The sequence below is a fragment of the Cryptotermes secundus genome, unplaced genomic scaffold, assembly GCF_002891405.2.
Source record: "Cryptotermes secundus unplaced genomic scaffold, Csec_1.0 scaffold74, whole genome shotgun sequence".
Taxonomy (NCBI): domain Eukaryota; kingdom Metazoa; phylum Arthropoda; class Insecta; order Blattodea; family Kalotermitidae; genus Cryptotermes; species Cryptotermes secundus.
The window spans coordinates 680,236-694,687 of NW_019745079.1; the positions used below are offsets into that span (position 1 = coordinate 680,236).

The 14,452-nt window shown below is 38.0% G+C and overlaps 1 protein-coding gene across 1 annotated transcript; it reads right to left on the reverse strand.

Moving 5' to 3' along the window:
- Window positions 1–6,258: 6,258 nt before the first annotated feature.
- LOC111874831 lies at window positions 6,259–14,113 on the reverse strand. The gene is made up of 2 exons (XM_023870666.2): window positions 13,763–14,113; window positions 6,259–8,484 (listed from the first exon to the last, which is right to left on the reverse strand). Exon 2 carries the CDS (start codon window positions 8,458–8,460, stop codon window positions 7,057–7,059), a length of 1,404 nt encoding a protein of 467 aa, XP_023726434.1. The 5' UTR covers window positions 8,461–8,484; window positions 13,763–14,113; the 3' UTR covers window positions 6,259–7,056.
- Window positions 14,114–14,452: the final 339 nt, after the last annotated feature.

Genomic DNA, 14,452 nt, shown 5'->3' on the forward strand with positions numbered 1-14,452 from the left:
TGAAATTCATATATTTCTTACCGAGAAAAACCATCACGAACCACTTTTATCAGATACCGAGTGGCTTTGGAAATTAGCATTTTTTGCTGATCTGGTGAACCACTTGAATTTAAAGTTGCAGGGTGAAAATAACTTAGTCTGTGATTTATTTGCACTTATCAAGGCATTCAGAGCAAAGTTGATACTTCTGGAAAGCCAAGTGAAAAATTGTAACTTTGTTCATATGCTACTGAACCGTCTGAAGACGATTCAAAGGGTTCGCCCCGTGAAAGGCGTCGTGGAATAGCAGTCAACCACATCCAATGCTCATATATTTCTTGTAATGTTCTTTTTTAAAGATGTCACGTGACCCTCCCCCTCTTTCTTCCCTCCTCCTCCTCTTGTCGTGGCAAGATGACACGAACGATCGCTCTCTTTCCCTGGGTGGCGGTCGTGCAGGGTGGTTGTCCCTGCTCCTTAGAAATTTCTTTTTGGTTTCCTTTTTTTTTTTTTTTCAAAATTAAATTNTAGGTTTCTTGTAATATCATTTCTTGTATTCATATCATATGTTTTATTTCCTTTATTATTGTTAAATGTATATTTATTTCGTTATTATATATATTGTAATTGTTAAACTCAGTCAGCATAGCTCTCGATTTGTGCGTGTATTTCCCACACAACAAGCGAATGAACTCCTCCCCCTTTCCCTCTCCTGAAATTTCGGACTGGTTACAGTCCGGGTAAATAACGGTTCACTACACTGTGCATAGTTGCATAAAAAGGGTGAAACAGAATTTTCTTCCTCGTTTGCAGATTTAGTCATTTCAGGTTTGAAAGAACAATTTCCGAAGCGATTTGCTGATTTTTATTCCAGTGCTCAGGAAATTAGATTGTTTCAAAATCCGTTTGACTGTGATGCTGCAGATGTCCCAAGTCAAATTCAAATGGAAATTATTGAATTTCAGGAAAATGATCATATTAAAGACAAATACAAGGAAGGAAATTTGATAAATTTTTATAAATTTCTGAACTCTGAACAATTTCCAAATATAAAGAAATTTGCTTGTAAATCTATCTCCATTTTTGGGACGACATATCTGTGTGAACAAACTTTTTCCCAGATGAAGTACATCAAGTCGAAGTACAGGGCAAATTTATCCGATGAACATTTAAATTCGCTACTTGTGATTAGCGTTTCAAAATTTGAACCACAATGTAATCAGATTTTAAGAATGCAAAAAGAGTTCCATCATTCACATTAATTGTTTTTATAGTAATTTGTGATGAAAATATGAGCATTTTCTGCTACTGTCTGTTGTCATTAATACACGATAATTTATTCTCATGTACTTTGTATTTAGTTTATGAAATTCTGTACTTTCAATAAAACTCATATACCTAGAGTTATTAATTTCTCATTTTATCCGGCCCGTTGAAAGTGCTGAATTACCTAATGTGGCCCGCATTTCGAAAAGTTTGGAGACTCCTGATGTAGACTGTCGACATGATCTTCGTTGCGCAGAAATACGAGTAGCACGTGAATGCCGTGACCGAACTTTCGGTCGAGTGCATACAACTTTAACTTCGACTTCGAAAGATCTCGACCTTGATAACGATTTTACTTACAGAGTCTTTCGCAGCTTTCTTCAGTGTCTCCAGACAAATGCTGATATAACGTGACTATGTTAAATAGGACACGACCGCTTCCTAACACATTATTTCCTCCTCATTGTTCACTGATTGCATCACCATTCGATGCTGCTTATTCTGACCTCCTCACAGTACTGTTGCGCAATTGAATATGTCTCTTATCTATCTATCGCTCTACAGCCCTTGTGGATCTTGGCCGGTTTTACAGTTTCTTAATCTGTACAAAGTCGGTAGGACTCCTTGGACGGAGGATCAGCCCGTCGCAAGGCCGCTATCTAAACACGGATCAACACAAAATCAGAATAAAAGTAGACAGACATCCATGCCTCGAGTGGGAGTCGAACTCAAGATTCTAGTATTCAAGCGGCCGAACACAGTTCATGCCTTAAGGTTCGGCCACACAGAGCGCTACGCTATGTTCGCTACGTACGCTGTGTACACTCTGCGACGCAGTTAACACAGGAAACATAGCGTACGTAGCGTACGGAAGTCTGTGTGGCCAGTCACATTGGCAATAAAGGGAGATATGTTTCTGTTTGTATAGCATACGTAGCGTACGTAGCGCTCTGTGTGGCCGCACCTAGGCCACGCGGCCACTATGATCTGTAAATATGACTCTGTTATGGAAAATTATAAACAGTAACTATGGAGTGTAATCCTAGTATCATAGCCAGTTTCGTACCGCCAAATAAAGTGTCACGAAATTTGGTACATTTAAGATAAACGCAGGTTGTCAGGCCCTAAATGAACTAATGGGCCTAAAATGTAACAAAACTGAAGGAAATGTTACACCGACACTTAATAACAATATCATCTGCATAAACGTGAAACTGTGTAATTAAACTGCGAGTGTGACTCGGTACGTAGTACCTCGTTACTTGTATTGGGGAGCAGATATTCACCCGAAGATTACAGAAGAAATATATTTCGATTCCTGTAAATGATTCTAAATGTTGTCTGCAGAAGTCTGTATAAAACTTGTGACGATAATTTCGCTTTCAATTCTTCCATGCATGCAGAAATGCCCGATAAATATCATCTCAATAACTATTCAACCAAGAAATAATGTGAAAAAAAAATCCTATCTTCTGGGGATGTAACCCTATGTAGCCCGTTGAAAGGCAACCGAAGTTTCGGAGCTCTGCTTGCTACCAGATTCAAACTGTTTTCTTGCTTGGCTTATTGCTCCACCTTGCAGAAATATTGCTCCGAAACGTCGGTTGACTTCTAAGCTACACGGCATTATATCCCAGAAGACAGAACTTAGGGCTCTTCCGTGCTACATTCACGTTTCAGCTAATCACTGAACTAATATTAATTACAATATTATATTTATCGTTGAGAATATTTTATATTAACTAAATGAGTGAGATTTGTAGTACACATGGGAGGGACAATAAATACGTACAGCATCTTGGTCGGAAAGTTTGAAACCAGAGGCCACTCGGAAGACTTGGTTTATATGGGAAGAAATCGCGTGGATGGTCATTAAATGAATTCATATCGCTAAGTACAGTGACCGGTGAAGAGATTTTATGAAATTTCTTGTACCATAAATGGCGGGGAATTTTTAAATAACTGAAGAACTATTAGGTTCTCAAATATAACTTTTGTCGATTAAATTGGTTCGTTATTGGTGTCCTTCACCAAATATTTTAAAGGGAAAATAATTTAACCTATATCAGCGTAATTTAACGTCTACTTTATGTGAAGCTCAAACTCGTTGCCTTCTCATGACGGCTCAACGTAACAAATTAAAAAAAATATATATATATTAATAAAATACCAATCTACAATTTTTATTTAAACTATATTTCTGTGTGTCGAATATTTAGTTATATAAAAGAAAAAAAATATTATCTTGCTTGTAAAATATGATATCTTTATTCACATAGAACATTTATATTACAGTTTCGTTAAAAATGCAACCACTTTATCCTTAGAATTTTCACTTTTTACAACATGTTTCCGCTCCAAACGGCCATCATCAAGTTCTTCAATTCGCCAAAACTGTTACCTTCATCGAATATCGGTGATACATTTCACGTGTAATTGCATGGTTCTATTTTAATGTTGCGGTTACGATCCAGCTAACATTAGTCAATTCACCATACACTGCGACTTACTAAATGAAATAAAATTTAATTAAAATTTTTAAAATTCAATTTAAAATTTACATTTCTTAATTACGCTTCTTAAATTTTTTACACTTCCTACATCTCTCTAGCACGTTGACCACTTGCCCCAAACAATATATATTTGTACCGTCCATGTCTTTTTTTTTTCGGCGGCCTGTTGTTTCAATGTGCAAGCCTGTGAATGTTACAGAAATGCAACAGGATGCTTAAATATAATATGATATTTTTAGTTTGATTATATTTGTAACAAAGAATTTTATATCTTCAAGAAGTGGACGTCCAGACATGTGAGGTACACAGAGTAGGCATTTAGAACTCCAGTGTACAACGCCTTTCCGTTATCACAGACAACAGCCTCTCCAAGGTCAATTCCCGTCAGAGCAGTTTCTTGAAAAATCCGTAGGAAAAGATTTTACTGTTTGCTGTTACACTCCTCTAAGGTGTGGACCAGATAATCGACCTCAAGGATATAAATTTTTGTTGGAAATGTAGAGTGAACGGAACGCACCTCAATTGAGATTAGAATTGGCCAGATCAAGGATGAATCTAGCATTCACATTGTCAGTCGTGTGGGAATAATAAGACACTATACCTGGGAAAATTATGGTTCCAGCTTATCTGCAAGAATTCCGACATCTTGCAGGCAATCTCAGTTGCTGCAATAACCAAATAAGATAGGGTGTCATGTAATGTAAATAGAAAAATCACAAAATGCCATATCTGCCGTTTACGAAGCTTATTTTACGTCCTTTGAAAAAAAGTTTTTCCACTAGACTCTCTATATGAAATTCAGATGCGAGTTACCATCTAAGTATAAATTCTTTACATTTTAATGACGTGCGACTACATGATGATGGTCTTGTAAGACCGAAATTGTGTATGTTGTGTTTTTGATAACAATTAGCCAACATATATAATAGCAAAATATATTTATATGATACAAGTATCTTCATTTTTCACTTTAAGTCTTTATAAAATTTATGATACACATAAGAAATTCATTTATATCCTTAAATAAAGTGGACTTTTTTATCAATAAAAATGGCTGGATGTGAACGCGAATTGTCCCATACATACGCTGTGTATGTATATGTATATTTCCCATACCGAATTTTAAACAGACATATTGAGCAGTTAAGTAGCTGATACTGGGGCCAGACACGAATATACGAGATATCACCTCCACATAAGACGCTTAAATTGTCAGATATTACGTTCTTTGTTCGTGGTTATAACGATTCTGTCAGCACGTTAAGGCTACTTGGCGTCGACTGGCAGAATGATAAATGGAGAACGGATTGGTATTGATATGGAAGGTAACGGTTCTGCCTTAATTACAAGTAATGTCTGCTCATCATTATGCACGTAGGAAGAAAACCAAGGAAAATATCAGCCAAGGTAGCCAATGTGCTGGTCGAATTTCGAAAAAGAAATTTCCGGAATACAAGTCAGAATCGTTGCCGCTTCATCCAGTTTTTTCGGTAAATCTTCTGTTACTGTCAGGCCTTTTTATTTTACAAATTTGAATTCGAGGTTGCGATTTGGACGTCGCTGCTTCAGGATCGAGTTCATTTATGGGATTTGGCCTTGAGAACAATGGAATTCAATTTTATCGTTAGGGAGCTGAATACTGACTTAGCTGCTTATATTGGGGTCCTCCAACAATAAGGAATTTCAGAAATAATTTGGAAAATATGACCTTGTTTAGTAATTAGATCCTTTTTGCAATAACAGACAAACGCGCATGGTTACCGGTTCTCACGGTCTCTTCGCTTGCAGATTTCTTATATATTTTCTTCTACCCTGAAGATGTAGGCGATACGTTCCTCCGAAACGTCGGTTAACACCACATATACACGGTGCCAAATCCCACAAGACTGCTTTCTTCGGTAAAATACTTGTTGGAGACCTATATATGTAGATGGGAACATACAATGAACCGTAATTATAAATATAAATATTTGGATTGCATTCACGTAGCTCAATTGTTTTTTAACACGATTATGTATTTTTGGATTATACAAAAGGCGGGTAATTTCTTGAGTAGCTTAACGCTACTTAACCTTGTACTCTTCAAGGGAAATCTTGTATCGTGGATTAGAAAGTCATACATTAATTCTAATCGAAAGACGGAAGTTTACATGACATGGATTCAATTGGTAAATATGTATGGTGAAAAGGATGTGAAAGGAAGTGGTCATGGCCTACTGGAGGGACTAAGAAAAGCACAAAAAATGAGTCATGATTGTCGACCTTCGGAGAGAGGACAGACCCATGTGCTCGTATGTCTGGGAGATGAAGCATGTATTCTAACAGCCCAACCGCCATGTTTACTTCATTGCCTCGGAATTTATATCGAAGTTGTGGTCTGATGATGAGGGTTCGTTTGTTTGAAATGTGTAATTCTAAAAGGAAATACAAAAGAGGAGATCTGAAGCCCAACCTCAGGGATGGATGAGTTTTTGTCTTACAAATGATATCGAAGTTATAGTCTGATGATAAGTGTTCGTTTATTTCCAACATTATTTTTAAAAGAAGAAATTACACATCAGGCTTACTACAAAATGTAGAATAGTTTGAAGAACTATAGTCAGTACACGACTCCGATATCTCGATAAGATATGTTGTGTAAATTTGTTACATTTTAAAAACAGCTCTCATGGCGAGAGCGAATTTCGCCAGTCTGAAATTCGATCCTCGTTTGAACTACAGCGGGACTGCTGTCTCTTGATTTCTGTATTAAGTAGGAAATGTACCTTAGAATCCCTCTAAATGGCATATTTCACTGTCTTAAATTTTTTAGGTCCATTGATAAACGATCCTTATTGTGTCTATTTTGGACCAGGAAGTAGTCATTACTAACAAGACGAGAAAAAGGCTAATTTCAATACATACGCAGCTCTATTAACGAAACTACATTTTCTAATTAAGAAAATTCCCTTATGTATTAAAAAAATTAATTCAGTTTTCTACAATTTCAAAAATATTCCCCTATAAAAGAAATCGAATACAATATATACATTGCATTCGGCGACTTTCCACCGTAGGCTTTGAGATCATCTCTGCTTTGCTCTGTGATTCAAGAAAACATAATACAATTAGGTATTTCAAATGAAAATTTCACGTCAACTCTCATAACTCTCAGAGTTGAAATGAGGTCTAACTTCTAATCTACTCTAAGGAGATCAGTATTACCGTTGATAAAAAGCAAGAATATTCAGTAAAACTGCTCTCATATTAGATTTATTCCCTGCGATAAGATAACTGCATTTTTCAAGTCTGTGTTGAGTCACAGCAAGATTTTGAAGCTGGGAAGATATTCCCCGCAGTCAAATCGACTTAAAGAATTGCGCACAGCGGTGCTCAGAACGTTCTCAATATCCTTAACTACTTCAGTCTTAAAGTACCCTATCAACCAATTATTTATTCTTATGCGTAACCAGTCGAAAGCTTCTATATTTGTTAACTCCTGAATTCTATAGCCGTTGGTCTTGAAGAATCTTATTTCATGAAGCGTTGATGAGCATGTGCCATCTTCTTTTGGATCCATGGCCACTTTGATTATAAATTGCTTATGTATGAAGTATCCATCCAACTTCCCTGTGATTTTCGATTTCAGAAACGTTGCCATGTATTTGTCGTATCCCATTTGCAGATCTTCAAATTCCAATATCGCCGATAAAATAAACATCTCTCCGGACTTGACCAGACTCACGTTTGAGGATCTCTTGAACGTTGAGAGACCTATTATCCAGCCTCTCTCAGCTGAAAATGTACCATTTGCCATAACTGATTCTAGCTTTTCGGAGAAATTCCTATGGAAACTTGGTATGTTTGTCTCATCCTTACGATTTTCCAAAATGTCTTTCTTTACATCTGCTAACATTCCATCAAACAAATCGCCGATCTGTACATTCTGTGTCAGCAGTTCGTTGGTTACTGATTGCTCATTCTTGTGTCCTACAGTGAAGACATTTATCTTACTTAAAGCTAGAGTTATGTGCATTTCTAAGTAATAGTCAAGCTGTTCTTCCACCTTCCTATTGATCAGCGAGGCCAATGTTCCGGATACAATATCCTTTGAAAGATACACTTCTTCTGCTGAAGTTGTTTCAGAAAAGGGAACAACTTGGGCAGTTATTTCTTCTGGGATGTATAAGAAATCAAAATCAAGAGCAAGAAGAGCGGCAGGAGTGAGTGCTAGGAAAGTTCTTCCCGTTACAGTAACGTTGCTGAATCTGACAGTGATATTACCCTGGCCATAAATTGGAAGGGTGACATCATTTTTTGCAAAAATATTGTAATCTCCTTCAATTTGCACTGATTTTATCGACGAGTTTACATTCAAGATCATTCTCGAGAAATCTGGATTGATGTTACCAAAATCTAGATCCGATGGGATTGAAAGTTGTAGATTGGTTAAGTGGACAAATGTGGTTTCATCGAGACTGGTAGCAAGATCCTCCAGAGGAGTAACGGTGCGGTTAGACGTCTTCACTTCGTCCGAGCTGCTCTTACTCTCAGTTGAGTTGTACTTTTGAGGATGTGTTTGGGTCTCTTTGCCCTTTCCTCCACCCTCCTCGACAGATGCATGTGTTACGTTTCTTCCTACTGGACTCTGTGTAGGTGATGCGTGTACTCCGAAGTATCCAGATATGAACAAGAGAGCCAGGTAGAAGTGCGCATGTCCCATCTTTGTTGGTAGTTCCAACTCCACCTAAATTGACAAGAAAGAAATACGATATCAGGGAAAAGTATATATAAATAAATATGAAGTGATATTTATTGTCTTTTGTTCTTGCTTTCTGTGGTATTCAGCTCATCTTTACGGTAGTACAGGATACATCTACAGAAGTTTCTGAAAACTCAAAATGACTGTTACAGTTGAGACAGTTATACCATTAAAACGATTTTAGTTTTTCTTACTTGAACATAGGCATTACAAGGGAAAGTCATTCTCAGCCTTTTACATCTTGCATCCCACCGATCTTTTTGTCAAAAATCACAGTCCCACCGCAGTAACTCCAAATCTTCTCGCTCTCTAAGAAACATTTTTTACAGTTATATATATTAGTAATATGTTAATCATTAATGGAATTCTTAAGATTTTAATCATTGTAGCTCGTTTTAATAGTCTGTATTATTAAAATTACATAGAATCTTTCGGTATTTCAGCATCCTGTTGCAATTGTTCACATTAGCGTCCATTTGTCTATAATCCGTCTAAATTGCAACACTTTTTATTTTACACTTCAATACACTCTCTAACACAACATGTTTCGGCCTCAAACGGCCATCTTCAGGTGTTTTTTACAGATATTCAATTAAAATTTTGTCGAAATTGTGTCGAAACTCCTACACTGTTTCACTGTTCTAATTCATTTTAAAAAACCACAAGCTGTAGTCTTCTTTTTAATTAAAATTTCGANGTTAAAACGTCTATAAGATCTTTGTAAAAAAGTAAAGTAAAAAGTACAATAAAATTGTTGCACTTAAGACGGTATTTGTCCATATATATTGTAAAAAAAACACCTGAAGATGGCCGTTTTAGGCCGAAACATGTTGTGTTAGAGAGTGTATTGAAGTGTAAAATAAAAAGTGTTGCAATTTAGACGGATTATAGACAAATGGACGCTAGTACATAAAATCAATATAGCTCTGTTAACATTGGCCTAACTCCGTCATTTTTAGGGATTTCTGAAAGACAGCATTCCACACGAGAGAGACAAACTTCACGAGTTATATGGAAATCCCTGTATAATTGTGATTTTGGTTAAACAATTAATTATTATTTTCGAGACCTCATATCCTACCCAAGCTGGTCATAGTAGCCGCGCTCGCTTGAACGCTGGAATCATGTGTTCAAAACCGACTCAGGGCATGGATGTTTGATGTGTGTATATGTTTATTCTTTGTTTGTGTTATCATGTGTTTAGGTAGCTGCTTTCTGACGGGCTGATCACTCGTGTAAGGTGTCCTGCTGTGTGTGAAAAATGATTTTGAAACTGAATAAGAGGCCTGGGCCCTGAATGGACTGGAAGAACAATTGAAAAAGAAACATGTCATACTCAAAAGGCCGTCAGGTTCCACCAGTTCAGAAACACTGACAGAGCTGTCTAATGAGTATAACTGTCTTGTCTGTTTTCTGCTTTTGTTGCGAACCTGGTAGTGATCTTAGTAGTACTCTTAGTAGCATGTAACATAGTAACAGCTGCTCCTGTGATGTGCAACTTAGGACAACTTTTTGGATGCGATTTTAATTCTCATTAAAAATCATATTCTTTAAGTAAACTATATGAGTACATCTCAGTTACTTAATTTCTGTGTAATTCCTACCTTAAAGTGTTAGCTGCTGCATGTACAGTCTGAAACTGGCAAGAAAATCAAGCATATCGCGGGAGAAGATAGAATATCTCTGCTTATAATCCATAGAACTGAATCGAAAATTACGTAACAGATTTGCATGGATGCTTGGTTTCATTTTGTGTTTTAGTTAAAATATAACTACAGTAACTAGCTTGCTAATTATTCATTGCTGACAAGAAACGAAATCAACCATTAAAACGAAGTATCCTTGTTGGGGCCTGTCTCAGGCCTTTGCAGTTCAGTCTGCATGAATGTTTACTTAAATAATTTCAGATTCAATGTTAAATTAACAGTTGTCCAATCTCTGTCTCACTGTTGTAGAATATTTACTAATCAAATTTCTGTACATATGACTTATGTCCGCATATCATGACTAATTTATATTCCGCTCCCTTCATGAAATTTGTCGGATATTGTAGGCCTCTTTTTCGGACAGTGAGGCAGGTTCATGAGCTCATCTTGCTGTCTGTGTATTTATACATATCTATACTCTTCCCTTCAACATTTGAACCGCTTGACTGGTTTTCACGAAACTTGATATGAACGTCATGTCATCGGAGACCGCCATAATATCATACATTTTAATACTCTAAAATCGATAATATAATGGCTGGCCCCAAATTATCTGAAGTTTAAATACCACTGTCTCCATTAATTCGGTTTTAAAATGAAGTGTATTAAAAGACATTACAAAAAAATGAAATTTCTATGGAAATACTCTCTTTTGTAAAAAGGTAGAGCTATCCCTGTAACAGTCCTCGGAGGCCCATAGGGTTGTGAGGCGTTAAGAGTCCAAACATTATCAGGACTATCGGCTCACAGATGGCTGTAATGTTGTCAGCCTTACTCGCCGGCCGCCCTTTACCCCCAGGAAAATTCCTTGTACTCATTTCTGTTAGAGTCTGAGTCGACCCCAAGGCCATAGTGCGGCTGGAAGGATTAGATAAATTGAGAAGCCCCACCTTGTGAAATGTAAAATAACAACATTTATGCCGTGGGGAATTTCTGTCTACCTTTCGGTTTACTGTCTGCTAGTAACGACCACTGTAGCCAGGATCTAAGAGCTTCATACAAAACATGGTTATACGAGGGTAAGTCAATAAGTAAGTTACAAATGGATATAGAACTTAAACAAATAAGAGCCCTGATTTGAAAAATGCTTTTATTTCTCAACATAATCTCCCTGCACACTGAGGCACTTGTCCCATCGTTTCACAAGCCCCTGTAAACCAGCAGCATAAAATTCTTTGGGCTGCTGTCGGAACCAAGCGGTGACTTTCCTTTCTACAGCTTCATCTTCGGGAAAATTTTCAGCCGAAAGGTGATGTTTAAGAGGACCGAACAAATGGAAGTCGCTTGGAGGAAGGTAAGGGCTATACGGATGATGATCGAGGACTTCCCACTTGAAATTTCGCAGCGTCTCATTGGTCTTGTTGGCAGTATTGGGACGCGCGTTGTCATGCAAGAGCAACACTCCTTTAGTGAGGAGTCCTGGTTGCTTCCGTTGAATGGATTTACGAAGTTTCCTGAGGATGTTACAGTAGGAGTCGGCATTAAGACATTTTCCCGACGACGAAGCTGTAGAAAGGGAAGTCACTGCCTGGTTCCGACAGCAGCCCAAAGAATTTTATGCTGCTGGTTTTCAGGGACTTGTGAAACGATGGGACAAGTGCCTCAATGTACAGGGAGATTATGTTGAGAAATAAAAGCATTTTTCAAATCAGTACTCTTATTTGTTTAAGTTCTATATACATGTGTATATTACTTATCGACTTACCTACGTATATCATGACATGGAGAGGAGGTTAAATGTTGAGATCACGTTCGGCAAATGGAAAAAAAAATCTGTATACAGAGTGCTTCACGACTTTAGGGCATAACTGCAGGAGGTGATTTCCTAGGTCTTTGTGATCAAAAAAGTTCATATACTCGTAAACATGTGTCCAATTTTGGACGGTTACGGAGTTATGACCGTTTTAAACTCAAAATAGAAGGTAACGATTACTGACAATAAACGGAACAAAATAATAAACCAGCATAATACATGATACATTTATACATTTAAAGTATGAATGTAAAGTTGACTTCGTGAAATTACCTTTAATTTGAATTTATTGGTGCTGAAAGCTGATTTTCGAAAATGCCACCGCCGGCCGCAACACAGGCTGCCGCTCGGTTGTGAACCGCGCCAGACATACCAACCCACCCCGCCTTAGGTACCTCTCAAGTGTCGAGATAACGAGAGCGCTCTGTCTATAGCTGGCTAAAGACAGCGACCCGTCAGCTCGCAGACGCGGTTCACACGAGGGCGTGTACGTAATGATAAAACGGTCATAACTCCGTAACCGTCCAAAATCGGACACATGTTTATATGAACTTTTTTGATCACAAAGACCTAGGAAATCACCTCCTGCAGTTATGCCCTAAAGTCGTGAAACACCCTGTATATGTAAAAGTTCTTCACATAATGAAATACATAGCAATAATAATATTAATAATAGGTCTAGATATATATGCAATTAGAATCCAGGCTGATCAGAATATCTTACAGTTACTCTGATATTCATAACTTAAGAGAAACGTCTACACAATATGTTTGGCCCTTAGAAGTACAAACAGAGCCCTTCATTATCTTAAACTTGTGTCAGATATTTAACAGACTGGAAGTGGTTGATTTTATGGTCTAACGGGCACCTAACAGGGCGGTGATAGCAAAGCCTACTACAGTGATACTTCGTCCACCAACAATGGCACATGAAGTCACACATAAATATATTCGGGCCTTCCCGTTAATATGCCACAGTTTAACGCCTGGCATGACCCGACCTGAATACAGCCCTAGATATGTTCAGTGAGCGTTCTGTCGTTTCCTGAACGGCTCAGATATGTATGGGCTTGACTATACTCTCGTCACATTTTCACCCATGCCAGTATTTCTTGCGGGGCTTCCTGAGAGGAAACAATCCGTACGTAAGATTTGAGGCTTTCACGACGGTGACTATGAAGAAAGCAGTCTTTTGGGATTTGGCACCGTGTATAAGTGGTGTTAACCGACGTTCCTCCGAAACGTCGGTTAACACCACTTATACACGGTGCCAAATCCCAAAAGACTGCTTTCTTCATAGTCACCGTCGTGAAAGCCTCAAATCTTACGTACGGATTGTTTCCTCTCAGGAAGCCCCGCANTCTAACTGCAGTTGTGAGAAGATTTCGGACGTCAGCTGCATATGGTCGTGAGCCCCGAAAGTGCACATAATGAAAATGTGTCTCCGTGATTATCAGTCTATCAAATCTACTGACCTTGAGACACCAAATTCAGCGATTGTTGCTGTGTAGTTACATGATTATGTGCAATTGAAGCTCGAGTGTGTTTCTGTTTCTCATCACTTCCATGCCTGCTACATGATCCTCTCCCATATCGTCTTTCTTAAGTAGATCATCTTAAGAGTATTTCATGTAATGTACCAATCATGAAGCGCTCCAATATTTTTCTCAATCCTCTTCTTACTTTCATCCAAGCAATCTCCTCAGGACTATTAGTTTGTGTCTGTCCCTCAGTTTGTCAAGAGTCTCACAAAAGGTTTAGTTCTGTATATTCTAGCCCTTAGTGTAATAATCACAATGCTTACCTGTGAAACAGAAGAGTGTTAGCTGGCGGAAGCTACAGCTGCAGGTCGACACTCCCTGCAGACCCGATAATCTGGCAATACACAACCTGAACGAATTGATGTGGATTGCTATTCTTGTATGTATCTTTATCTTGCGACAGAGAGGTTTTATCACAAACAGAAAAATAATTCTACTATCTTGCGTCTTTATGACACCCTCTTTGTAAACATGAAACCAGGTATGAAAGCCTAAACTGACAAAAATAAATTTTAAGGGGCCTCACATAACGATTACATTGGCATCTAAGGCCTTGAAACGAAGTCTTCGTAAATAACGAATCGCTTGTTTGCTCAGACAAGGAATGCAAACCGGCCACGCTTCAACCGCATAACCTTAAAATCAAATTCGAATGTAAGATAAGTACAGCGAAGCAGTGTCCATTTTAACAAACTGATTGTTAGTTAGCTGATGAAGTTCTTGATGAAAATTGTGGTCGTCTGGCTTATGACAACATATTGGAGTAGGGTTGGAGATTACCAAAGTTTCGGAGGAAGAAACTGCCTCTGTTCTCAGGTTTCACCCTTAAAGCTGGAAGTAGCATGTTCCTCCAAAATTTCGATAACCATCTATATGACAGCACGGTGTCACCGAGCGGGGTGATGCAGTGATAACGCTCTGGACTCGTAATTGGTAGGTAATTGGGGTCTCGG